At 34.7% G+C, this 21352-nt stretch overlaps 1 protein-coding gene across 1 annotated transcript in view; it reads left to right on the forward strand.

The window, feature by feature from the left end:
- Nucleotides 1-474: 474 nt before the first annotated feature.
- The window catches only part of LOC114645331 (guanylate cyclase soluble subunit beta-2-like), a 44970-nt gene continuing 24092 nt past the window's right edge, over nucleotides 475-21352 (forward strand). The window contains exons 1-8 of the mRNA XM_028793196.1: nucleotides 475-602; nucleotides 4985-5051; nucleotides 7846-7919; nucleotides 13090-13184; nucleotides 18039-18199; nucleotides 18725-18824; nucleotides 20536-20756; nucleotides 20982-20992. Coding sequence (XP_028649029.1) covers nucleotides 475-602; nucleotides 4985-5051; nucleotides 7846-7919; nucleotides 13090-13184; nucleotides 18039-18199; nucleotides 18725-18824; nucleotides 20536-20756; nucleotides 20982-20992 — 857 coding nt within the window. The remainder of the gene's footprint in view (nucleotides 603-4984; nucleotides 5052-7845; nucleotides 7920-13089; nucleotides 13185-18038; nucleotides 18200-18724; nucleotides 18825-20535; nucleotides 20757-20981; nucleotides 20993-21352) is intronic.

Consider the following 21352-nt stretch of genomic DNA (forward strand, 5'->3'; position numbering starts at 1 on the left):
CTTAATCTGTTAGTGGTGTTCTGTTTGATAGCCTACTGTACATTAAAGATTTCAGTTTTTTTCTATATATTGAGAACCAGCTTCATATGCAAATAACCCTTCCCAGTATGAAAAGGTGCTTTGTCAAGCAATAGTTCTATGAGGAACCACACAACCCAGCAAAGAATCATAAAACGCCATTAATGAAACATTACTTTTAAGAGTGTGAGGTTGCTTCATGTAGGAATCTGTAACTCACTTCCATATTAGTAAATCTTAGCTGCTACAAATGAATCCATTGTCAACTTTGGAGTAATTTTCAATAGCACTTGGCCTACATGCAAAACACATTATTGTCACCTATGGAATACTGTTAATGTTTAACCCATCTGTCCTAATCAAATACTGCACTGTAAAACAACATTTACTCACATCTTCATTACATTTTGCTTCTCGTTTAAATAGTGTTCATACTCAAAGTATTACCCAATACTAATGGGTTCAGAATGGTACTGTCAGAAGGATGACTTGGCTAAACCCACTAAAAACAGCACAGCTGCAGTTATACTGGTTGCATCTGATATTAAACTATCTTCAAAATTCTGCTTCTTACTTACAAAGCTGTAAATCTAAAAGGTTGTATTGGTGTTAATACATAAAATATTCTTGAAAACTCATATTTCCTCTCTGGAATTTTAGATTGATAATGACTTTACTTTTAATTTGTAAATGACGTGTGTACCTGCAGCACTGACATCGACTACTCTTTACTATTTATCAGCTCTTATTTTAAATCTGGTGCTCTTGTATTATCAGTTAACTTTGATATTTGACGATGCTTCCTATGTTAGTACTTTTATCCCTGTACTTATCATGTGTTTGAATGATCTTGTATTTTTTGTTATATTGTTACTCTTAAGTGTATTTTTACATATTTTAAATAAGCTTGTGACATATTGATTGATTGCATATTTTCTGTTTTATATTGCTTGCTTAAGGAAAAATATTTTGTGTATAATGTTATCCATCTTTACATTTTTTTTTTAATAAATTGTTTGGTCATTTTCTGTTCCTCTTGTATTGAGGGCCATGGACAGTATGGTGCTCTGTGTGATCTTGTTTCCTTTGCTATGTTGTAATAATTTTATTCACTTTTAATCAAAATATTTATTTAATTTGCACTGCTGCGTTTGACATTATTGACCCAAAAATTCCTTTTGATTGCCTGATGAAGGATGGTGGCTTAACTCTTTAAAAAACATTTAGAACAGACACTGGACATTCTTGGAGATTTTCTCAGGAAGATGATTTGAGAACACATGTGTGATGAATGTGAAAGATGACCATTTAGTATACTTTGTTTATCAGGCTTTTTTGGTTAGCTATATACTAATTTGCCTGGATGTCTCACTAGATTCATTTTAAAAGTTGCCAACATTTTTGCTTCAATGCATTCTGTGTTCCATTTTAAATGCACAGTCCATTCATTTCTGCTAGGGTCTTTGAGTGCATGATTCATTATTTCAGATCTGATTGATTGATTTTATTAATGCCTTTCAAGACCTGAATCAGATCACCATGCAGCTTCCAATAACCAGGACTCAAGAGGTTTTCCTAAGCTTTATCACCCCTTGAATGGACCCTTCCCTTTTTTGTTTTAATATATGTATCATTCCCTTTATTGTAATGCAGGTAACTTATCTATATGATTATACGTTGTGCTCCTTCAGGCTATGTTATTAAACACAGTTTTTATTATATAACAACATAATAATGAAAAATTCTAAAAATGCAGGAAGGTGAAGCATCTAAAATATTTTTGCAAAAGTATTTGTAAATCTCTCAATGGTACTTATTGGTATTATAACAAATATTAATATACTGTATATATGTTCTTAATTTATATTATTCTTTTTCCATTACAGGGCATTGGGGTTGTAGAAGACTGACAGCATTGGACACAAGTCTGAAACCAAGTGAAGGTAGGAGTCTAGTCTACCACATGGTGTATTCATGTATCCACTCACAGCTGTTTATACTGAACAAATCTGAGCTTGCCAATTAGCCCAAAACAACAGTATGTCTGTGGGAGAAAGCTTGGGGAGACAATGAATGCCCATGTGGAACATACAATCACCAGACACTGACAAGTTCAGGAACTGATTTCAGATCTCTGGAGCTGTGAAGCAGTAATTTGGACCACTGCATCTCTGTGTTTCTTGCTATTAGTTTATGCATTAATAACAGCTGCTTATAATAACCAGAATTCTACAATCATTAGGTGAACCAAATAAATCAACAACATCAGGGTTAAGATATATTCGCTGGTTACCAAGTTTCATTTTCAATAATATTTTCACCAGTGGCCAATTACAGTATTACGGGTCTCTTGTTTACACATTAGCCAAAAGTGACCAATCAAAATTGAAGTAATTTTCCTCAGATATTTTTCAGGAACATATTTATAGTGATTTTATTATATTTCTTGTGCTTTAAAGTGTTAAAAATGATTATAGACAATATCTTATGATATTTAAAACTGTATACTTAAACTGTAAGGGCATTTTTCTTGTACTATAATGTCTGGGCTCTGTACAAGTAATAAATGTTAACTACAGAAAACAGAAGTGTTAGTAGAGACTGTATGCCAAAAGTTAAATTAGCAAAATTTTAATTTGCCACTGCAAAAAGGGAAGTGTGGCAATAAAAAGTCAAAACATTAGACATGTTATTCTGAGAAAGGTCTAGTTGTACTGGTAGTTTTGTGGACATTCCACATCTGTAAAAGTGAAGTCCTCAAACCTTTGAATATCTTCATGCTTGCCCACAAGAGATACTAGGAGTGTTCACCTTGGCCCTGACAAGCTTTAAAAAGTCACCATCTTTAACTGAAAATATAAATTGAACAGAAAGAGAGGTCCAAGAAGAACACAGCCACTCAGCAATGTAACCTTAAGAAACTGACACATTGGGTGTGTTAGTCAGCATCATATATGACAGCTTCTGAAATAACCAGATTGCATTATTGGTTATTTGCCACACCCATTTACTTTTAGGTGAATTAAGATTATTTAAGAATGATAAAATCTAAAATGACTGAATCGATTTTTTTGCCTGCTCCCCTTGTTTGCCTTGTTGTGCTATTTTGTCATCTGCAGTACAGAGAAAAGTGGAGATGCCGTCTAATTAGAAAAGAGAAATACAGTAGCATTCAGTCTGTAAGCCCAGTGGCAAATGCATTGTGTTTGTGGGCTGTGACTCCTTTCAGGCCAGGTTAGTGCAAGGATAAGAGAACAAGCGTTGGGGTCGAGAACATATGTGTGGGTCTACATAACAAAAAATCTGGGTGTGGGAGTAAAAGAATCTGTGATAAAAAGCTCTCCTAACACTTTGGGGTGTTTTTTTTCTGTCTTAATGTCTATTCTTAAAACAGCTGCTTAATTAACGATGAACATATGGATCAGAGATGAAGTGAATTAACACAAGCTATCTTTAGGAGATGTTTTCATTTGCCTTGGTGTTTGTTTCCTGTAAGTTATTGTTTAATTAATGGAAAATATAGGATCTGCTGCACCAGAATCGTGAATGGATTTAGCAAGTTTAAAATGTATGGATAGATCATGAATGATAGCGATACAAGACAGAAACCATACCTGGACACAACACTAGTCAATCACAGAACTGTCACACACACCTTTTTCGCATTCACTCATGTATAGCTAATTTATAGCATTTAATTTAATACAAATTTTTCTGCCTCTTGAATTTGAATGGTAAACTGCTGTACTGCTGATTCAACCCATTCTCAAATTTTTAAGTAAAAAGAAACTCTAAAGAGTAGAAACTTGAACATACTTAAGGCAGAACAAACTAGTCATATTAAATTATCTGCACACTTCTATCTATCTATCTATCTATCTATCTATCTATCTATCTATCTATCTATCTATCTATCTATCTATCTATCTATCTATCTATCTATCTACAACACTAGCTCTCTTGAAGTTCAGCCTGGACAATTCCTCCAAATTAAATTAAAAACAGCTATAAAAAAGATGGCTAGCTTCATAATGTTATGACCTAATCAAACATCCTCTGCAAGAACTGATTGTATGCAAATTATATTTTAAATGCTCAGTATTGCAACATAGTATGCAATGAGTTTTAAGGAACCAATAGCCACTACAGGCTGATATGGTAGTGCTGCTGTTGGAGGATTTTACACCATTTTCTCCAATATTAGCTTCTTTACACTGGTTGCCTGTCAGTTTTCGAATTGATTTTAAAATCTTGCTGCTAGTTTTTAAATCTTTACATGGGCTTGCTCCTGCCTGTTTATCCGAATTGTGTGTTTTACACCAGACATCCAGAGTGCTTAGATCGTCTGGTCAGTTGTCTCTTGCTGTCCCTCGTACCAAGTGTAAAACTAAGGGGGACATGGCTTTTGCAGCTGCTGCTCCTCGCCTGTGGAACTCTTTACCTCATCATATAAAGGAGTCGTCTACAACTGAACTGTTCAAATCAAGAGTAAAGACTCATTTCTATTCACTTGCATTCCATGACCTTCAGTAATACTGATGGATTCCTCATTGTGATTATGTAACATTACTTCCATTTATTATTTATTTTATTTATATTCATTTATTTTATTTCTATTTATGTTAATTGTATGTTTTTTTCTTTTATTCTATTATTGTAAAGCACTTTGGCCACATCATTCCTATGTTGTTTTAAATGCGCTATATAAATAAATTTGACATTGACATTTTCTTATAATGAAGACAGATTGAAGTGCCTGATTATGACTGTGGTTGCACAAGTGGCACTTGTACAGTGGATTATTTTTTTAATAGATTAATTAGCTATTCTGTTGTTTCCATAAGAAATATGTATAGTGTGCCTATTATAACATAATTTGTATACGCATATATCTCTGAGAGAAGAAAATTTCCTAGTAACATTTATGTTAGTATGTCATATGATTGCTTAGTCATTTTTATTCCAGAACTTTGCTGGGACAATTACCAGACTGTCTGATTCAGAAACCTGACTTGTACGCTAGCCGCTTGGTTGTGAGTGGCTTGGGTGAAACCAGAAAATATCCTAATAATGAGAGAGAGAGAGAAAAATGGAGAAGTGTGTATTGAATGTAGAAGTGGATTGGTACAGCAGTTTGGCAACCATACTGATTTTTTTTTCCAGAACATTTTTTGCAATGAGCGAGCCCAGAAAAAATAGTTTGGTTTAAAAAAAACTTTGTGCCTGGATAAAGCAGGTGAATGTGGGTAATCTGGTATGGTATGGACTTTCAAAAGTCGCGCAGAATTGAAAATTGTTTTGACTTGTAATATTGTTCACAGATGCAGTGCTCATAATTTAGCAGCAATTATTTTTTTGCAAATGGATACAAATGTGCCTACTCAGTGTTACACTGTCCATTTCTGTTTCCTATGTATCCATTACGTTTAGTGTTGTTATGGGCAGAAATTATTCCACCAGTAACAGGTGTAGACCACAAACCAGCCGAAGATGGGAAACTCACACACGATTGCACATGCAAAGGTTTTTGATGGAATACATGCTTTGACTCCTGGGGAGTCTGACCAGGAAAAATAACTCCACAAAATGAATGATGAAAAGTTTCAAATTGACTCCTTAAATTAGAAAATGTCCTAAGTCTAACTGTTTTGAATCTGATCTAAGTATGCTCATTCCTTTATTTAATAATAAAATCGAAATGTGCTTTAATCATTTTCGTGGTGGTTAAATGTATGTGATGAAGTTAACATTTCAAACGTCCTAAGCTTGTAGAGATCTTAGGCGAGTGGGGAATCCTGGGGAAAATCGGGCCACTAGGTGGTGCTGTCCACTAGGCGCCATTTGAACACCTAACCAATTTAAATTGAAAATTGATGAAAAACGTTCAGTTTGTATTGCTTAGTCAACTCTTGACTAAAACTGTCTCATTTACATGTCTAACAATTTAAATTCTATATATATAAATCATATATGACACCTGGTAGGTTGACGAAAGCTTAGGAATAATAAACTATTTTAAGATACGTTCGGTAATTCATTTTCTCCAGTACGGATTACGTACAAATATGCAAACCGTATCACAGACCTGTACTTCCACATGTATATGAATATGTATAAACAACATAATAATCCACATTTTGTATATTTTATTGGAATTACAATGTCTGTCACATCTTTAAACCCAAACAATTGCAGAAAGCCAAGACTTATCCAGTCAGCATAATTAGGAACAGGGCAAGAACCAATCCTGGACGGGTCGCCACACAATTTCAATGTCGTAGTCAGAGCTGCAAATCAATTTAACGTGTTGATAGTAACTGAAAATCCCACGCAGTGGACTGGCCAGGAGTGGAATTCAGCCTTTACAATGGAAGACGCCAATGCACCTCCACCAATTTACTAGACTTAAGAGAAACATATTGTATATTTTCATGTTCATTAATTTACAAAATATTTGTAATTTCACTATTTCAAAACAGTTTTCATATGGGTATGTATCTTACAGAGTTGCTGCTTAATGAATAATCTCGATTGATCGTCAGAAAATTTTTAATGTTTTCGTCTATGATAAAAGCATTAAATTGTTCCACTTTCCCTTATCATTTTAAATTATAGGAAATCGTTCCTCTTGAATTGAAATGAAACATGAATAATATTGCAAGGTTATAGGTTATACAAAATCTGTTTGTAGCAGTATAGGCATTACGGCATTTGTAATTTATGTTGGCCATAGGAACTTTTTCACATTTTGGTGAAGAAAATATTTAACTCGAATTTAGAAAACTGCTGCAAATTGTTATGCAGTCCAAACTATATTTTATATATAATTGTGTATATGTATAATTGACAAAAACACAAATTGTAGTAATTTGATATCATCTACAATATTTGCAAAGCATATGAAAACCGCGCCAGATAAAATAGTTTCACAGTACACAATATAAAAAACGGTATTCTGGTCATTTTTGTTATTTACTGATTTAATATTCCCGTTAATTTAAAATTTGACACGTTCAAAGCCATTTTACTGAGGTAAAATAAAAACGTCGTGCATGTTAAATGTTATGCATATACAAACAAAAGCTAACTTATTAAAATACTGTGTTTCTTTTGCATTATATGCTACGGTTCTTTAAGCAAAGAAATAACAAATGTAATTCACGTCATTGTCACGTATCATCGCTTTGGCCACTGGTCAGCTTTCTAGTCAGTCCAGCATATGGGCTTTAAGAAGTAAAGGAGGAAATTAAGCAAGTAAGCGGTGATTGTTAAAGTACGTTTAAACAATCCGCATTTTAAAAAAGCTCAGTGTTGCAATGTAAATATGCAAAAGGATACAGCCTGACGATGATGTTTTTGCTGCTAGCAAATGCGATGATCAATCCTTTTTGTCATCCACATGCTAATCTTAACATACACACAATATAGACTGACACAACAACGATCGTCAAAAGGACAAAATGACACATTTTCTGGAAAATGTGATTTAAAAAAATTCCCGTCGTATTTTGCAACTCCATAACAGTTGAAGAAATGGTAAGTTTTCTCCGTTTCAGAGTGTTGATTTTATAGTCCATTTCTTTGAAGGCATTATGAGAAAGGACGTTATTTTAATTTCACATCCAGTGCTGTTTAGAGTAGAAAATACTTTGAAACCATTGCTAACAGAATATGTGCTAGTCTGTGGCAATTGTTTGCAAAAGTCATTTTAAACTAATCGAGCTAAAGTATTCTACTGAAAAATGGGCATATGAAGTTAAGCTGAAGAGGAAGAAATGGAAAATAATTGAATTAAGACATCTTTTTCCCTGTGTTCTTCACCTGCAGTATGGATTTATTAATACCTGTCTAAAATCTTTGGTTATTGAAAAATTTGGAGAGGGGGCATGGGAAAAGATAAGGTAAGATTTTTTTGTTCACCACTAAACATAATGATTAAAATAAATTTTAAAATCACATTAATTTAATTCATCCATCCATATATACATTCATCTATCCATCGGAACCGTTACTAAAACTAAGGTCAAAGCGGGCTGCTTATTTTATCATTATGATTATGTAAAAAACAATACTATCTTCTGAAAGTTTGATTAATTTATTTAAATGAAGGTTTTGTGGATTAAACCGGGTGTTTTATAAATTGCATAAACCAAAATTTTAATTTCCTTAATTATAAAAGAAAATTAACATTAAAATGGCGTGTTTGATAACAGTATCTTTTAGCGTTTACTATGTTTTTGCAATTTATACTATCTGCTGTTTATGCAAATAATATTTTAAAGTAGATTTCTCAATAGTTAGGTAACTGGGGAAAACATGAGGCACAACGTGCAAGGGTAGAATTAAGCAATACAGAAATTTTATAGATATGATACTGCAGAAGATAGATGGACAGATATTCATTTACTGCATGCACTTCATTTTATCCCATTAATATGTATAGAATTTTAAAAAGTAATCATTTGTTTAATTGATTTTTAAAATAACGTCATTATTACAGAATAAACAGGGAAATCGCTATTTTAAGTTTGTGTGTAATGTGGCATTCAGTAAACCAGGTCTTCGCTGTGCTTGTATTTATTTTCTTCATGCTTATGTTTTATTAAAACAATAATTGAAGCATGTCTAGTTAACTAAATTATTTTACAAATGTATCATTTGATCTTCTAATTTGATAAAAATAATAGTATAAAATACTGATTTAGTGATGGTGGAGAACTAAATGGTTCTATCTTTCTTTACGGTATCTTAAAACACAAAAGGTTTATGCCCGTAACATTGTTTTAGGATGTAACATAACCTCAGTCAATTTCTGACAGCAAGCAAATCTCAGGAAATTGTAATCACAAAAGGGTTATTTTGTACATTAAATCTTTTATAACCAATACTTAATGCTGTCACAGGGTGCATTTCATTCGTTTCATTTCATTAGAATATCTGCACATAAATTAACAAGAGTTGTTACAGTATTTATTTTTTATTTATTAAGGAAAATTTTGATAACAATGCCTCCCATGTATATGGTGCACTATAATATTCTTAATGTTTTGTATACCTTATATTAATTTAGATTTATAGAATTCAAAATGCAATAAGAATTGAAAACAAGTCCAGATTTGGTTAGTCCTATTGCAGTAGAAAATTCAGCCCATTATTGACCTTAAACTGGAGAGCCAGCTATAAAACTCCAGTTAGATGCTATGTAATGTCAGAGTATGTCAGCGCTCAGCTCTTGGTAAATGAACCAGGAATTAATATCTCAGAACCAGTAATGACAATGTAAAAGAGTGTACATTATTTGCATCTATGTTTCCATTCTATACATTGTGACTTACATGTTGTTCAGTTACATGGAAAATGCAAATACTTTCTTAAATTTCCTCTGGACAGTTTTATCTGTCTTCCTCAGTTCCACCATGTCAGTAAGAAAATATATTTCAATTGTAATGAATTTAACTGATTTAATTCAAGTAAGAAATCAGAATGAGCCATTTATATCAGTCTGATGCAAGATTGTGCAGATGTTTTGGAAATAAATCACTTGATCTGAATCTGTTGATTCAATCTGTGCTGTCCAGTTGTTAGATTATTTGTAAACTCTTGTAACTCTAATAACCTCATTTTTGTATAATTTATTCCTGAGTGAAAATATTAATTCCCATAGCTTACAGTATGTGTATTTGCTGACAAATGCATTTGCACAATTAAACCTGTCTCCTGACTGCTAGTGACAGGGTTGGCCATCTCCAGGAAGTGCATTGCATCCCTGTCTGTTCCCACAGTGTCCAAAGCACAACGTTGTTTTTGTAATATGTCTAATTCAGTACAAACCAAAGAGCAGTTTACATACATTTAATAAATGCAAACTGCTTTCCTCTGATGTTCCTTGCTAAAACATAAATGTCATTAATTTACTGAAGAGATGAATTTAAATTTAAAATAATTTACACTCCATACCTCACTGTTTCACATCAGAAATGGGACAAGCTAAAGGCTGCTAAGGGTTTTTCTAGAGGTCGGAGACTAGTGTAACCTGTATGGGGGTTCTGTATTTAATTTAAAAAGAAATCAGTGCGCACACTATTCCATGTGGATTCTTTTACTTTAAAAGTAATTGTGAGGCGATTTTACTTTTATGACGCCAAATGGGTGATCAGTGTTGTTGCTGCCCAAGTTAGGCGGTAGATTGTTTTTTGTGTCTTCTCTGTCTTCCCCCTATTCTGTGACATGGAATAATCTTAACTGCAGTTATTCAAATATATTAGAGAACAATACAAAGAGGTGGCCAGCCAGTGTACAACACAATGAATATTCATTTCTAATGAGGAAGCATTTCTGCCCACTTGTGGCCATACTAGCAAAATGTCCATTCAGAAATTTGTGACAATCAAGTATGGGCAGATTAATTCAACCTATGCTGCTTCCATTTACTAGTGAACAATAACCTTAATTAATTTAATTTAGTTGTTTTTCGCAGTTTGATGATGCTGAATTTGATCATTTTTGTAGTAAAATGGTAAACAAAATATATGAGTAATTGCTTATTTTTTAATTTCATAAACTAAATTGCATCAGGTGCATTTATTTTAGAAAGAAATGAATATCTAGTCAATTCAGGGAAATGAGGTGTCTCTAAGAAGGGCAGTGTGCATTTATGAAATCATAAAAAAGTAACTAGATATATTTATTTAATTGACTCCGTGCTATCAGTACAATATATACATTACGGATTAATAATATTTAGAGTATTGCATTATATTCAGATTCGCTGTGAATAAGATAACCAGTTAATAAAAGACAAATCATTGTGTTTAAATGTGTTGTGGTGGACTAGCATCCTGTCCAGAGATGGTTCCCAAAATTCTTCCAGTGCTGACAAGATAAGCACCACTTTTCTGTGGCTCTGAACTGCATTAGTATTTTAGAAAATGGATGGATTGAAAATTGTTCTAGCAGTAGTATTGTGCAGCCATCAGCCATGCAATGGGTGATGTATTGTCATTGATGAACTGCACCATATGTTCATTTTTGATACTGTGTTTTCTAGATTTAGAATTCATTTAACAATTAAATAGAAATTGTATTTTATAATGCAGTATAGTATTCTATACTGAAAAGCTTCAGAAGACAGTTTAAAGGAATTGTCTAGTCATTCAGATACAGGACAGCTCTTTAACTCATTCAGGATGGCATGTTTTTAATGAAGAACGTGAACTGTCGCAATAGCACCCAAATTTAATCAGTACATGGGATTTTATTGTCTGCGATTCCATAATCGTCAGATATATTTCAACAAATCTTTAGTAAGCAACAACTTATTTTCAAAAGCAATTTGTTGATATTTCGAATAGCCCAACTCTTATCAAAGTCACCTCTTTAATAGCAAATTGGACCTTACTAGGATTAGGTAACAAATCAAACCTGATGAAACCAACTTCATGTGCTTACTTTCATCTCTGCCATTCTCCAAACTTCTTACCACCTCTACATCTGCAGCATTTCTCTTTGACAGAAATGGGTTCAAGGCAAGAGTATATATATCTATCTTACAACCTAGATGGTGTTTCTGCCAAAATTTAAGACATTATACTGTATATGTATATACTAGCCACAGTACCTGTCAAAGACAAATAATATAATATATAAATTTGCTACCTCTTGCCCTACATGTACCTTCAGTGCCTTTCCTCTGTATTTGCATGTGGTTGTGAATGTCTTTTCACCAGCTTGTCCTTTCTCAAGTGCATTCCCATAAACCTGCTTGTGAGACTCTCGATGTGTGCCTTTACTCCTTCTTGCACATCTCACACTCGCACCTTCTCTTTTGTCATATCACCAAAGCCAAACCAATCAGATTGCTCTGAGGATGTAGACACACAGACCTTAATGTTTTATTATATAATAGGTTTATTTTTTTTCCAATTTCAAATAGTATATAACATCAGTTACCCACTGACTTAAAAGAGGTAGGCTAGGATTCTTCCAGTTGAGCAAGATAAGACTACGTGCCAATAGTGAAGAAAAGACAATTACAGTTTGTCTGTCTTTCTGTCCTGATAGGTATTTAAAGATTTTGGTCCAGAATGATGTTAATTTGGTGCTTTTCAAGTAGTTACCAACATACACAATTTTTTCTTGCCATGTAAATATTTTCTCTAAACACCATTGTGTGGTCTGTTTTTAGAAGCTTCACGCTTTCATTTTTGTTACATAATATAGTTATGTCTATAAGTGAAGTGTATGAATGACAATAATAAATTTACAAAATGAGCTAATTGTGAGAGTAAAAATGCAAATGCATTTCATATTTCTAATACATGAAAATATTTTTTAGAGTAGAAGATTCAAAGGACAAGTTCTCAGCTGATATGAAGGGACATTCAGAACTACAGGGACTCCACAGCACCACATACATACACTAAATGTCAGGGTGGCGACAGGTCTTTACACGCAGTATGCACATTTAACAGCAATGACCCTATAATGCTGAATGAAACTGCTTGGAAATTATAGCACTTTAAAGAGTATTCATGGTTATTACATTTTTAAACTAAATCCATGTTATATGTAAATAGTTTTCAAAAATTATACACATTCTGTTGTACAAAGTGTATATTTAGTATGTGTAGAGAATTCATTTATCAGTTGACAGAGTGATAGCTGGTCATTCTGCTGACAATACAAAGTTACTGTCTGCAGTGTGATTATGTGTGTAAGATTAATTTCTTTGCAGAATTAAATTTACAGGTGGTACACTAAAATGTCTTCAAAAGGAGAAATCTTAATTTTTATTGATGTAGAGTGAGATATGCTGTATGTAGTAGGATACACAGTATAGACCAGTGACTAAGACAATGGCCTTTAAGCCCTAAGGCTACTAGTTTGACTCTAAGTCAGCTGACGTGCTTGTGTGTGAATTGTAAACAAATACACATACATAATGGTGCTGTATCTTGGTACTTGTAAAGCTCTTTGTCATGGCATTCAATAAAATAAAGTTAGGCTGGTTGGTCAGTGTGGTTTTAATTGTCCATTTTCTGCACTTTTTAATTTTTTTTTTATTTTACATAGAGACCAGGCTGGTGTTCAGGACAGCTTCATGACCCATGAAGTCTATAAGGATGTCATCACAATGAGACTGGTGGATGAGACTTGCAAATTTCTGGGTATGCTAAATACAATAGTGATTTTTAATTGAGTTTTTAAAGTGACTGTGATACTAGACCAGCCATTCTTGTGTGGTTTTGTGTTTACTTAACTAAACAAATCATTCATTAAAAAACTTTGTGAGCACTTTATTAGGCACAATGTTTTAGTACTGGACAAGACCCCTTTTTTCTTTCAGAGCAGTCGGACTTTTTTGAACCATAGATTTAATAATGTGCTGAAAATATTCCTTGGAAATTTTTGGATCTTCACATTTTTGTGCCACATAAAATGTTTGTTCTACCTAATCCTGAAGTTATTTTTTTGGGAATATAGGCCAGAGTCATCTGTCATGTTCACAGAACCATCTTGAGATCATGCATGCTTTGCAGTATGGCACATTACCCTGCTGGAAAAATCAGTTTTAAAAAATGTAGTTTGTGGCTATAAAGTGATGCTGCATCAATGTTCAGGTATACTATACATGTTTAAGTTTCTTAATCAGTATTAATAAATTCAAGGTATAAAAGAAAAACATTCTTCAAAGCTTAATACTACCATCTCCACCTCACTATACTGCTGACACAATGCAAGATGCATCCTTAGATTCATTCTGCTTACACCAAATTGAAATCCTGCCATTTGCATGTCACTGCAGAAGTCAAGATTCACAAGGCTCGGTGACATTTTTCCAATCTGTAGTCAATGTTCTCTCATTTACAAGGTGCTTTGACCCACAGAAGTGCCATTCGCTTGATGTTTTTGTTTATTGCACCATTTTCTGTAAATCCTACAGGCTCCAGTATATGAAAATTTAAGTAAGGCAGCTGCTTCTGAGATGCTAGACCACCACATCCGACACCAGCAATCATACCGCAATCAAGGTCCCTTAGATGGTGTGTCTTTCCTATTATAATGTTTAGTCAAAGAAAAACTAAACCTTTTGTCCAAGTCAGCATGATGTATGAATTGGGTTGTAGCCACATGACTGGCTGCTTAGGGGAGTTAAAGTGGCCATTGAGTGAATGTACTGTATATGTATTTACAGTATATATGTGGAAATTATTTACTGTATATACAGTATATGAAATAATAAGTAGGACAGACATCAATCAATTTGTTGGACTATTGCTTACCAGCAGACAACAAACATTAATTAATCAGTTAGAAATACAATGAAACAGTTAATGAATAACACATTCAGTCAATATGTGCGACTGACAGATATCCAATCAAACAATCTGTAATATTGTTCCCGGCTAACTACTCCTCACACTAACAAATATACTAATTAATCAAGTAGACATATAGTCAGTGATGGAAATGATTAATATGACTCAGTCAGTCAGCAAGTAAATCAAAAAATCCGGTCAAAGAGCCAGTCCCTCAATCAACCAGCAAATCAATCACTCTGACAACAAATAAGTTAGTGAGCCAATCACTTTTTAAACCTATCATAACAGATTTATTTTTTGTTTCAAGTGCATAACATCGTATTAAAAAGGAGGGAATTAAAAAGATTTCTCTTTATAGGAAATGTGTATTTTGTCTGGCCTATACTTTAGCATAATTTCTCTTTCATGATAACATTTCTTAAAGGTATTACACTTTATAATGCTGTAAAATCATAATGATGCAACACTGTGTGAAAACATTTAAAGCAGAATTGGAAACTAAGAGATGTAATCAAAATGTTTTTGAGGCTGAACCTGAATGGGATATCATGATGTGCTGATATATAGAGACTGTTAGGAGTACCAAATTCCTCGGTATGCACATAACTGAGGAACTTATGTGGGCGCATAACACCTCATCACTAATCAAGAAAGCCCAGCAGAGACTATACTTCCTGAAGCGGCTGAAGCGAGCAAGTCTTCCCCCTTCCATCCTCACCATGTTCTACCGAGGCACCATTGAGAGTGTTCTGACCAGCTGCATCACTGTCTGATATGGCAACTGCAACATATCCGACCGCAAGAGCCTGCAAAGGATAGTGAAGACAGCAGAGAACATTATTGGGGTGCCTCTTCCTTCACTACAGGACATATTTTACAAACGTAGTGTCCGCAAGGCCTGCAGCATTGTGCAGGACCCCTTACACCTCCCACATGTATTTTTAATACTTCTGCCATCCAAGAGAAGATACTGCAGCATCAAAGCCAGATCTGCCAGGCTGCAAGATAGTTTTTACCTCCAAACTGTTAGACTCCTTAACACCAGGCTGCCACCTGGGATCTTTCACACGACCTCAACCACCTCTAAAAACAGAACTTTTATACATGCAAGCCACTTTCCTGCAAAGACGAGTGTGCATGTAGAGAACAACTGAAAATCTCATACTGACCTTTAAGTATTTTGCACACTGCACTTTGACATTCATCGATATCCTTCTGCTTTGAAACATTCTGACCCGTCATTGTTTACACATGTCTTAAACAACTATTATCATACACTGATAATTTCTGTATTATCAATATCTATTATTTATTCATTATATTACATATCTATTGACTATATTTATGTATCTAGATTGCAAATACCATACATTGTATCAATGTTCTATTGCTTACTACATGTCAATATTGCTGCTATTTCTTTGTCTTGTCTTTGCACAATGTCTCGTCTTGTTTGTGTTTTAATTTTAATTTTTAAATCTTAATTTTAAATTTTATTTTTTTATTTGCACTTCATGTTGTTACACTGTGGACCCTGAGCTTTGCAATTTCGTCTATCTGTATACTTGTATATGGTTGAGATGCCAGTAAAGTTCGCTTTGACTTTGACTAATGTAAGTGGAGAAAGATTAGCTCCTGTGTACCGAAATGTGTGAATTGCAAGTTTCTAGAGCCTGTGACTTAAGTGTACATTTCTTTTGTGAGAGCCAAGTCAACAAGAATGCTATCAACCACAAAATCAAATATAACATATTAACCAAATTTCTAACTCTAGAGAACAACATAACTTTGGAAATTCATTCCTGTGTAGCCAGTGTGTATGAGGACCAGTACTGTTCATATGCCAAAGACAAGAGATGGGGTACAGAATTCCATTATACCAATTCCTCTGTCAAAGATAACCTGTGGTTTGGCTGGCCTTCAACATCAAAGACAGAAGAAAATGTTACAACCGTGGAGTAAATTGTAATGGAGAATTGAAGAGTGACAGTGCTTGAGATAGCAAGACACTATAGGGATTCATTGTCCGTGAACAATTAAACATGAGCAAGGTCTGTGCACACTGGGTATCCAGAATGTTGACTCTTGAAATGAAACATCACCACATTCAATGTTTAAAGTAGAATCTCAAACAATTTAAAATTGGGGGAATATAAGAAGTGTTCCGTACCTGGAGAAAACTTATATTATTATGACTGCAATTCTAAACATAAAAAATGGAAGGATTATGATTCTGCAACACCAAACATTTTCAAGGTCCAATTTTTTAGTATGTTGACGGTGTTGCCCATATTGATTATATTCCTCAGAATGCCTACATAACTAGTCAATATTATGCTGATGTGACTTTGTAAATCCAGCATTCTGTCAGCAAAGTGGTGAAAAAAGCTGTTGACCATTCACCTTTTGCGTCATGACAAAGTCCCTCTCATACTGCATGGGTTGCAAAGGCAGCTCTGTGAAAATATGGAGTCAAAGGTATGCCACAATGCCCTGTTCCCTATATCTGGCTGCACGTGACTAACACTTATTCTTTTATCTGAAGACTATGTTCATGTGATGAGCTATGCAAATAACGAAAATATCACATCAGCTCCAAGCAAAACATTTCTTTTTGAGTCAAAAAAACAAGTGAATACATTTTTTGTGGGTTATGTTGAAAAAAAACAACTTGTTTTTACAGATGTTTTCTTTATTAGGTTACTATCAACAGTTTTTAATCACCTCTCATACAGTGCATGTTCATGTTAATATGTGAGATATTGCACGTTATGCACATTTAATACCACTGTAGATAAATACAGTATATACAGTAAGCAATCTCTAATGTCAGTATTTAATGAGAGTATAGAAAATCACCTTTAACCTGTTTTATTAACTTTAATGATTTCTCTGATTGCTTTATTTAGATAGATAGATAGATAGATAGATAGATAGATAGATAGATAGATAGATAGATAGATAGATAGATAGATAGATAGATAGAACTTTTTACAGAAGCTCAACAGATAAATAATTAAATATGACAAACAACAAACCCCTCTCCAATATACTGTACACCTGAATGACTAAAAAGACAGAAAACTAAAAAGAAAGTGAGAAACATTCTGAATTGTCCAAAGATAAAACAGAGCAGTCAATGTCATAGTAAGGCATTATAAAAGCATAATGTTATTGTATTTAGTATGTTATTTAAACTGAAGTCTAATAATTTTCAGAAAACAAATATTTTATTATTAAGGCTCAAAATGTTAAATAAATTGCCAATATCTGTAATAGAAGTATAACAATTTAGAAAATTATAATATAACACAACATAACCTGCCTACTGTGGTGGGCTGGTGCCCTGCCTGGGGTTTGTTTCCTGCTTTGTACCCTATGTTGGCAGGGATTGGCTCCAGCAGACCCCCGTGACCCTGTAGTTAGGATATAGCGGGTTAGATAATGGATGGATGACCTGCCTAGTCCAATTCAGTGTCAGTGAGGACGAGAGTCTATACTGGTAACTTTGGGTGAAAGGCATAAACAAATATATGAAGTCATGATTTATTTATTTTTATGTAATCATTTTTTGGGAAAAGCTTCATTTGGATATTTTCACATCCTTCATCCTGTGCTTTATTATAGTATACATGTATGTTCCACTTTTACATTTTTTTGTTTTGTCCTGAAATGTATTATTTTCTATTTCTTTTTCAGAAGTAACACCTGACATTGTTCTGAAGCAGTTTGGGGAATATTTTTTTGAGTTTTGTAAGCTATCTGGATATGATAACATGCTGCGAGCTCTTGGAGGGAATCTTTATGAGTTTATTGAGAATCTGGATGCACTGCACAGATACCTGTCTCTCTCCTATCAGGTATGTATTGGCATAGCAGCCACAGGTTTTTATTGCCTCAAACTGGCAGAAGTGGCAGTTAAATGGTGTTAACAATACACAGGTGAGAAATGTCAACCATTCTTACTTAGATTACTTCTTCTCGCCATGGTTTAACAACTCATCCATTCCATAAAGTTTATAAACAATATTGACTGAGATTTACTCAAGGTACTATTACAACTCATTTTTCATCTCTTCGCAGCTGGAACACTCCGTCTAGTTTAGATTACTCTAAATTGAATGTTGCATCTTATCAGAGGCAGATATACTAAGGTATATTTTGGCAATCAGTTTGGAACATGTCTTCCACACATCATACAACTATTCACTTTGACAGATTCACAGTGAGCATAATTCCATATTTTTTCTTCTTCATACTGTATAGAGACATGGAGAAAAATGGCCAAAACTGTCCATGTGTGCTGTTTTGTTTTCCAAATTTAATGCAGCAATTCTAATTTTTAGGTATTTTTGTGTTTATTTTGAATTGTTTTAATACTTCAGGAAATGAATGCCCCTTCTTTCAGAGTGGAGAAGAAGGACAATGGTACTATGCATCTACACTACTACTCAGATCGACGAGGATTAAGCCATATTGTTCCAGGTAAGATGTTTTATTTGCTAGGTTTTTCTGGGTATATTATTAGGTCTATCCAGTTCAAGACTGCATTGACAGGGAGTCTTCATCTAGCACAAAAGCACATTGGGCACAAAACACTAACTATGCCTACTTTGGGTAGTTGACAAAAAAATGTTACAGGAAAAGATTATACATTTATTTATTAACTCTAATCTAGTTCAACCTTTGTTGCTTTTCAGAAGGCAGTGAATTTAACAAAACCATTTTGTAGAAAAGCTAAAAGCTGTATATTTTGTTTTATTTCTATATACACTCACCAGCCACTTTATTAGGTACACCTGTTCAACTGCTGGTTAACACAAATATCTAATCAGCCAATCACATGGCAGAAACTCAGTGAATTTAGACATGTAGACTTTGTCCAGACGACCAGCTGATGTTCAAACCAAGCATCAGAATGGGGAAGAAAGGTGATTGAAGTGACTTTGAACGTGGCATGGTTGTTGGTGCCAGACAGACTGGTCTGAATATTTCAGAAACTGCTGATTTCGTAGGATTTTCATGCACAACTCTCTCTAGGGCTTACAGAGAATGGTCCAAAAAAGGAAGAATATCCAGTGACTGGCAGTTGTCAGGGCAAAAATGCCTTGCTGATGTCAGAGGTTAGAGGAGACTGGCCAGACTGTTTTGAGCGGACAGAAAGGCAACAGTAAGTCAAATAACCACTCGTTACAACTGAGGTATGCAGAAGAGCATCTTTGAATGCACAACACGTTGAAGCTTGAAGCAGATGGGCTACAGCAGTAGGAGACCATGCTGAGTGCCACTCCTGTCAGCTAAAAACAAGCAACTAAGGCTATAATTCACAAGACCTCACTAAAATTGGACAATAGATGATTGGAAAAACCTTGCCTGGTCTGACAAGTCTCTGTTCCGGCTGGGTCAGAATTTGGTGTCAACAACATGAAAGCATTGATCGATGGATTGTTTCAACAGTTCAAGCAGGTGGTGGTGGTGGTGTAATGGTGGGGGAAATTTTTTTTGGCACACATTGGGCCCCCTAGTACCAGCTAAGCATTGTTTAAATGTCACAGCCTACATGAGTGCTGACCATATCCATCCCTTTATGACCGCTGTGGACCCATCTTCTGATGGCTACTTACAGCGGGATAACATGCCACGTTACAAAGCTCAGATCCTCTCCGAATGGTTTCTTGAACATGATGATGAGTTCACTGTACTCAAATGGCCTTCACAGTCACCAGATCTCAATCCAATAGAGCACCTTTGTAATGTGGTGGAACAGGAGATTCACTTCATGGATGTGCAGCCAGCAAATCTACAGCAACTATTGACATGCTATCATGTCCAGATGGACCAAAATCCCTGATGAATATTTCCAGCACCTTTTTGAATCCATTCCTCAAAGAATTTCGGCAGTTCCAAAGGCAAAAGAGTGTCCAAACCAGTATTAGCAAGGTATACCTAATAATGTGGCCAGTGAGTGTAATGTGAATTTAAGCAGTCTTTTATGGTCATTTTCTGGAATACTTTTGAAGGCACTGATTCCTTAAATACATGTAGCTGCTCTAAATTCATTAGATTTTGTGAGACAAAGAGGTTGATCCTTATTAACACTTAGATGTAAATTATTAAGTGTGATTAATAAAGCATCATTTTCATAGTCTGTAAATTTCTTGTATGCTTCATTTTATAAAAAGATGTTTTTTGGCAGGTATTATCAAAGCAGTGGCAACTGATTTCTTCAACAGTGAGATCACAATGGAGATTATTCACCAGATTGAAGAAGAGGAAAGGACAGGAAAAAAGGAACATGTCGTCTTCCTCATCACTCAGAAGCCAGATTTTTCACTCAAGAGACCAAGCAAATTATCCAGTGCACCCCAGCACAGTGCAAACATGACAAGCCAGTTGGAGAAACAGCTGAACAAAAAGGTATTTACAGTCACAACCTTAACCTGAAATGCTGCTTCAGCATTTGAGTTAAAATTCATCATGGGAAAATGTGAGCACTGACGCCATCTTCAAACACGCTTGCCTGACAGCAGTTTCCATTTGCACGGTCAAAGCTACTTAATCCAATTCTGGACCACGAGTAGCTGAAGCCTGTCCTGGCAGCACTGGGCACAATGGTGGTACTAATCTTGGGCAGCACACTAGGTCATCCCAGGGCCCATACACCCACACTCAACTTGGACAGACTTTCGTATAGCTAATCAATCTAACATGTATATATTTGGGCATTTTTAGGGGAAGACCTACAAAGACATGAGAGGAATGTGCAAAATCCCAACACACAGCTCTTTTCAGTTTTGCATTTGACCTATTTAAGCAGGTTTGGTAGTCAAATAAATAGCTTGAGATTAATTATTATAATCGGGCTTATTGTACTGATATGGGTCAGTAAATGCTGCTCAAGAGAGAAGATAGTACTTTAAAGATCAGGCATTTATTTCAACCAAAATGCGAAAATGCATTGCAGTACCACGGCCAAATGCCTGTGTTCCATGTCTGGAGCATAGAACTGAATT

This window comes from Erpetoichthys calabaricus, chromosome 2 (genome assembly GCF_900747795.2).
Source record: "Erpetoichthys calabaricus chromosome 2, fErpCal1.3, whole genome shotgun sequence".
Taxonomy (NCBI): domain Eukaryota; kingdom Metazoa; phylum Chordata; class Cladistia; order Polypteriformes; family Polypteridae; genus Erpetoichthys; species Erpetoichthys calabaricus.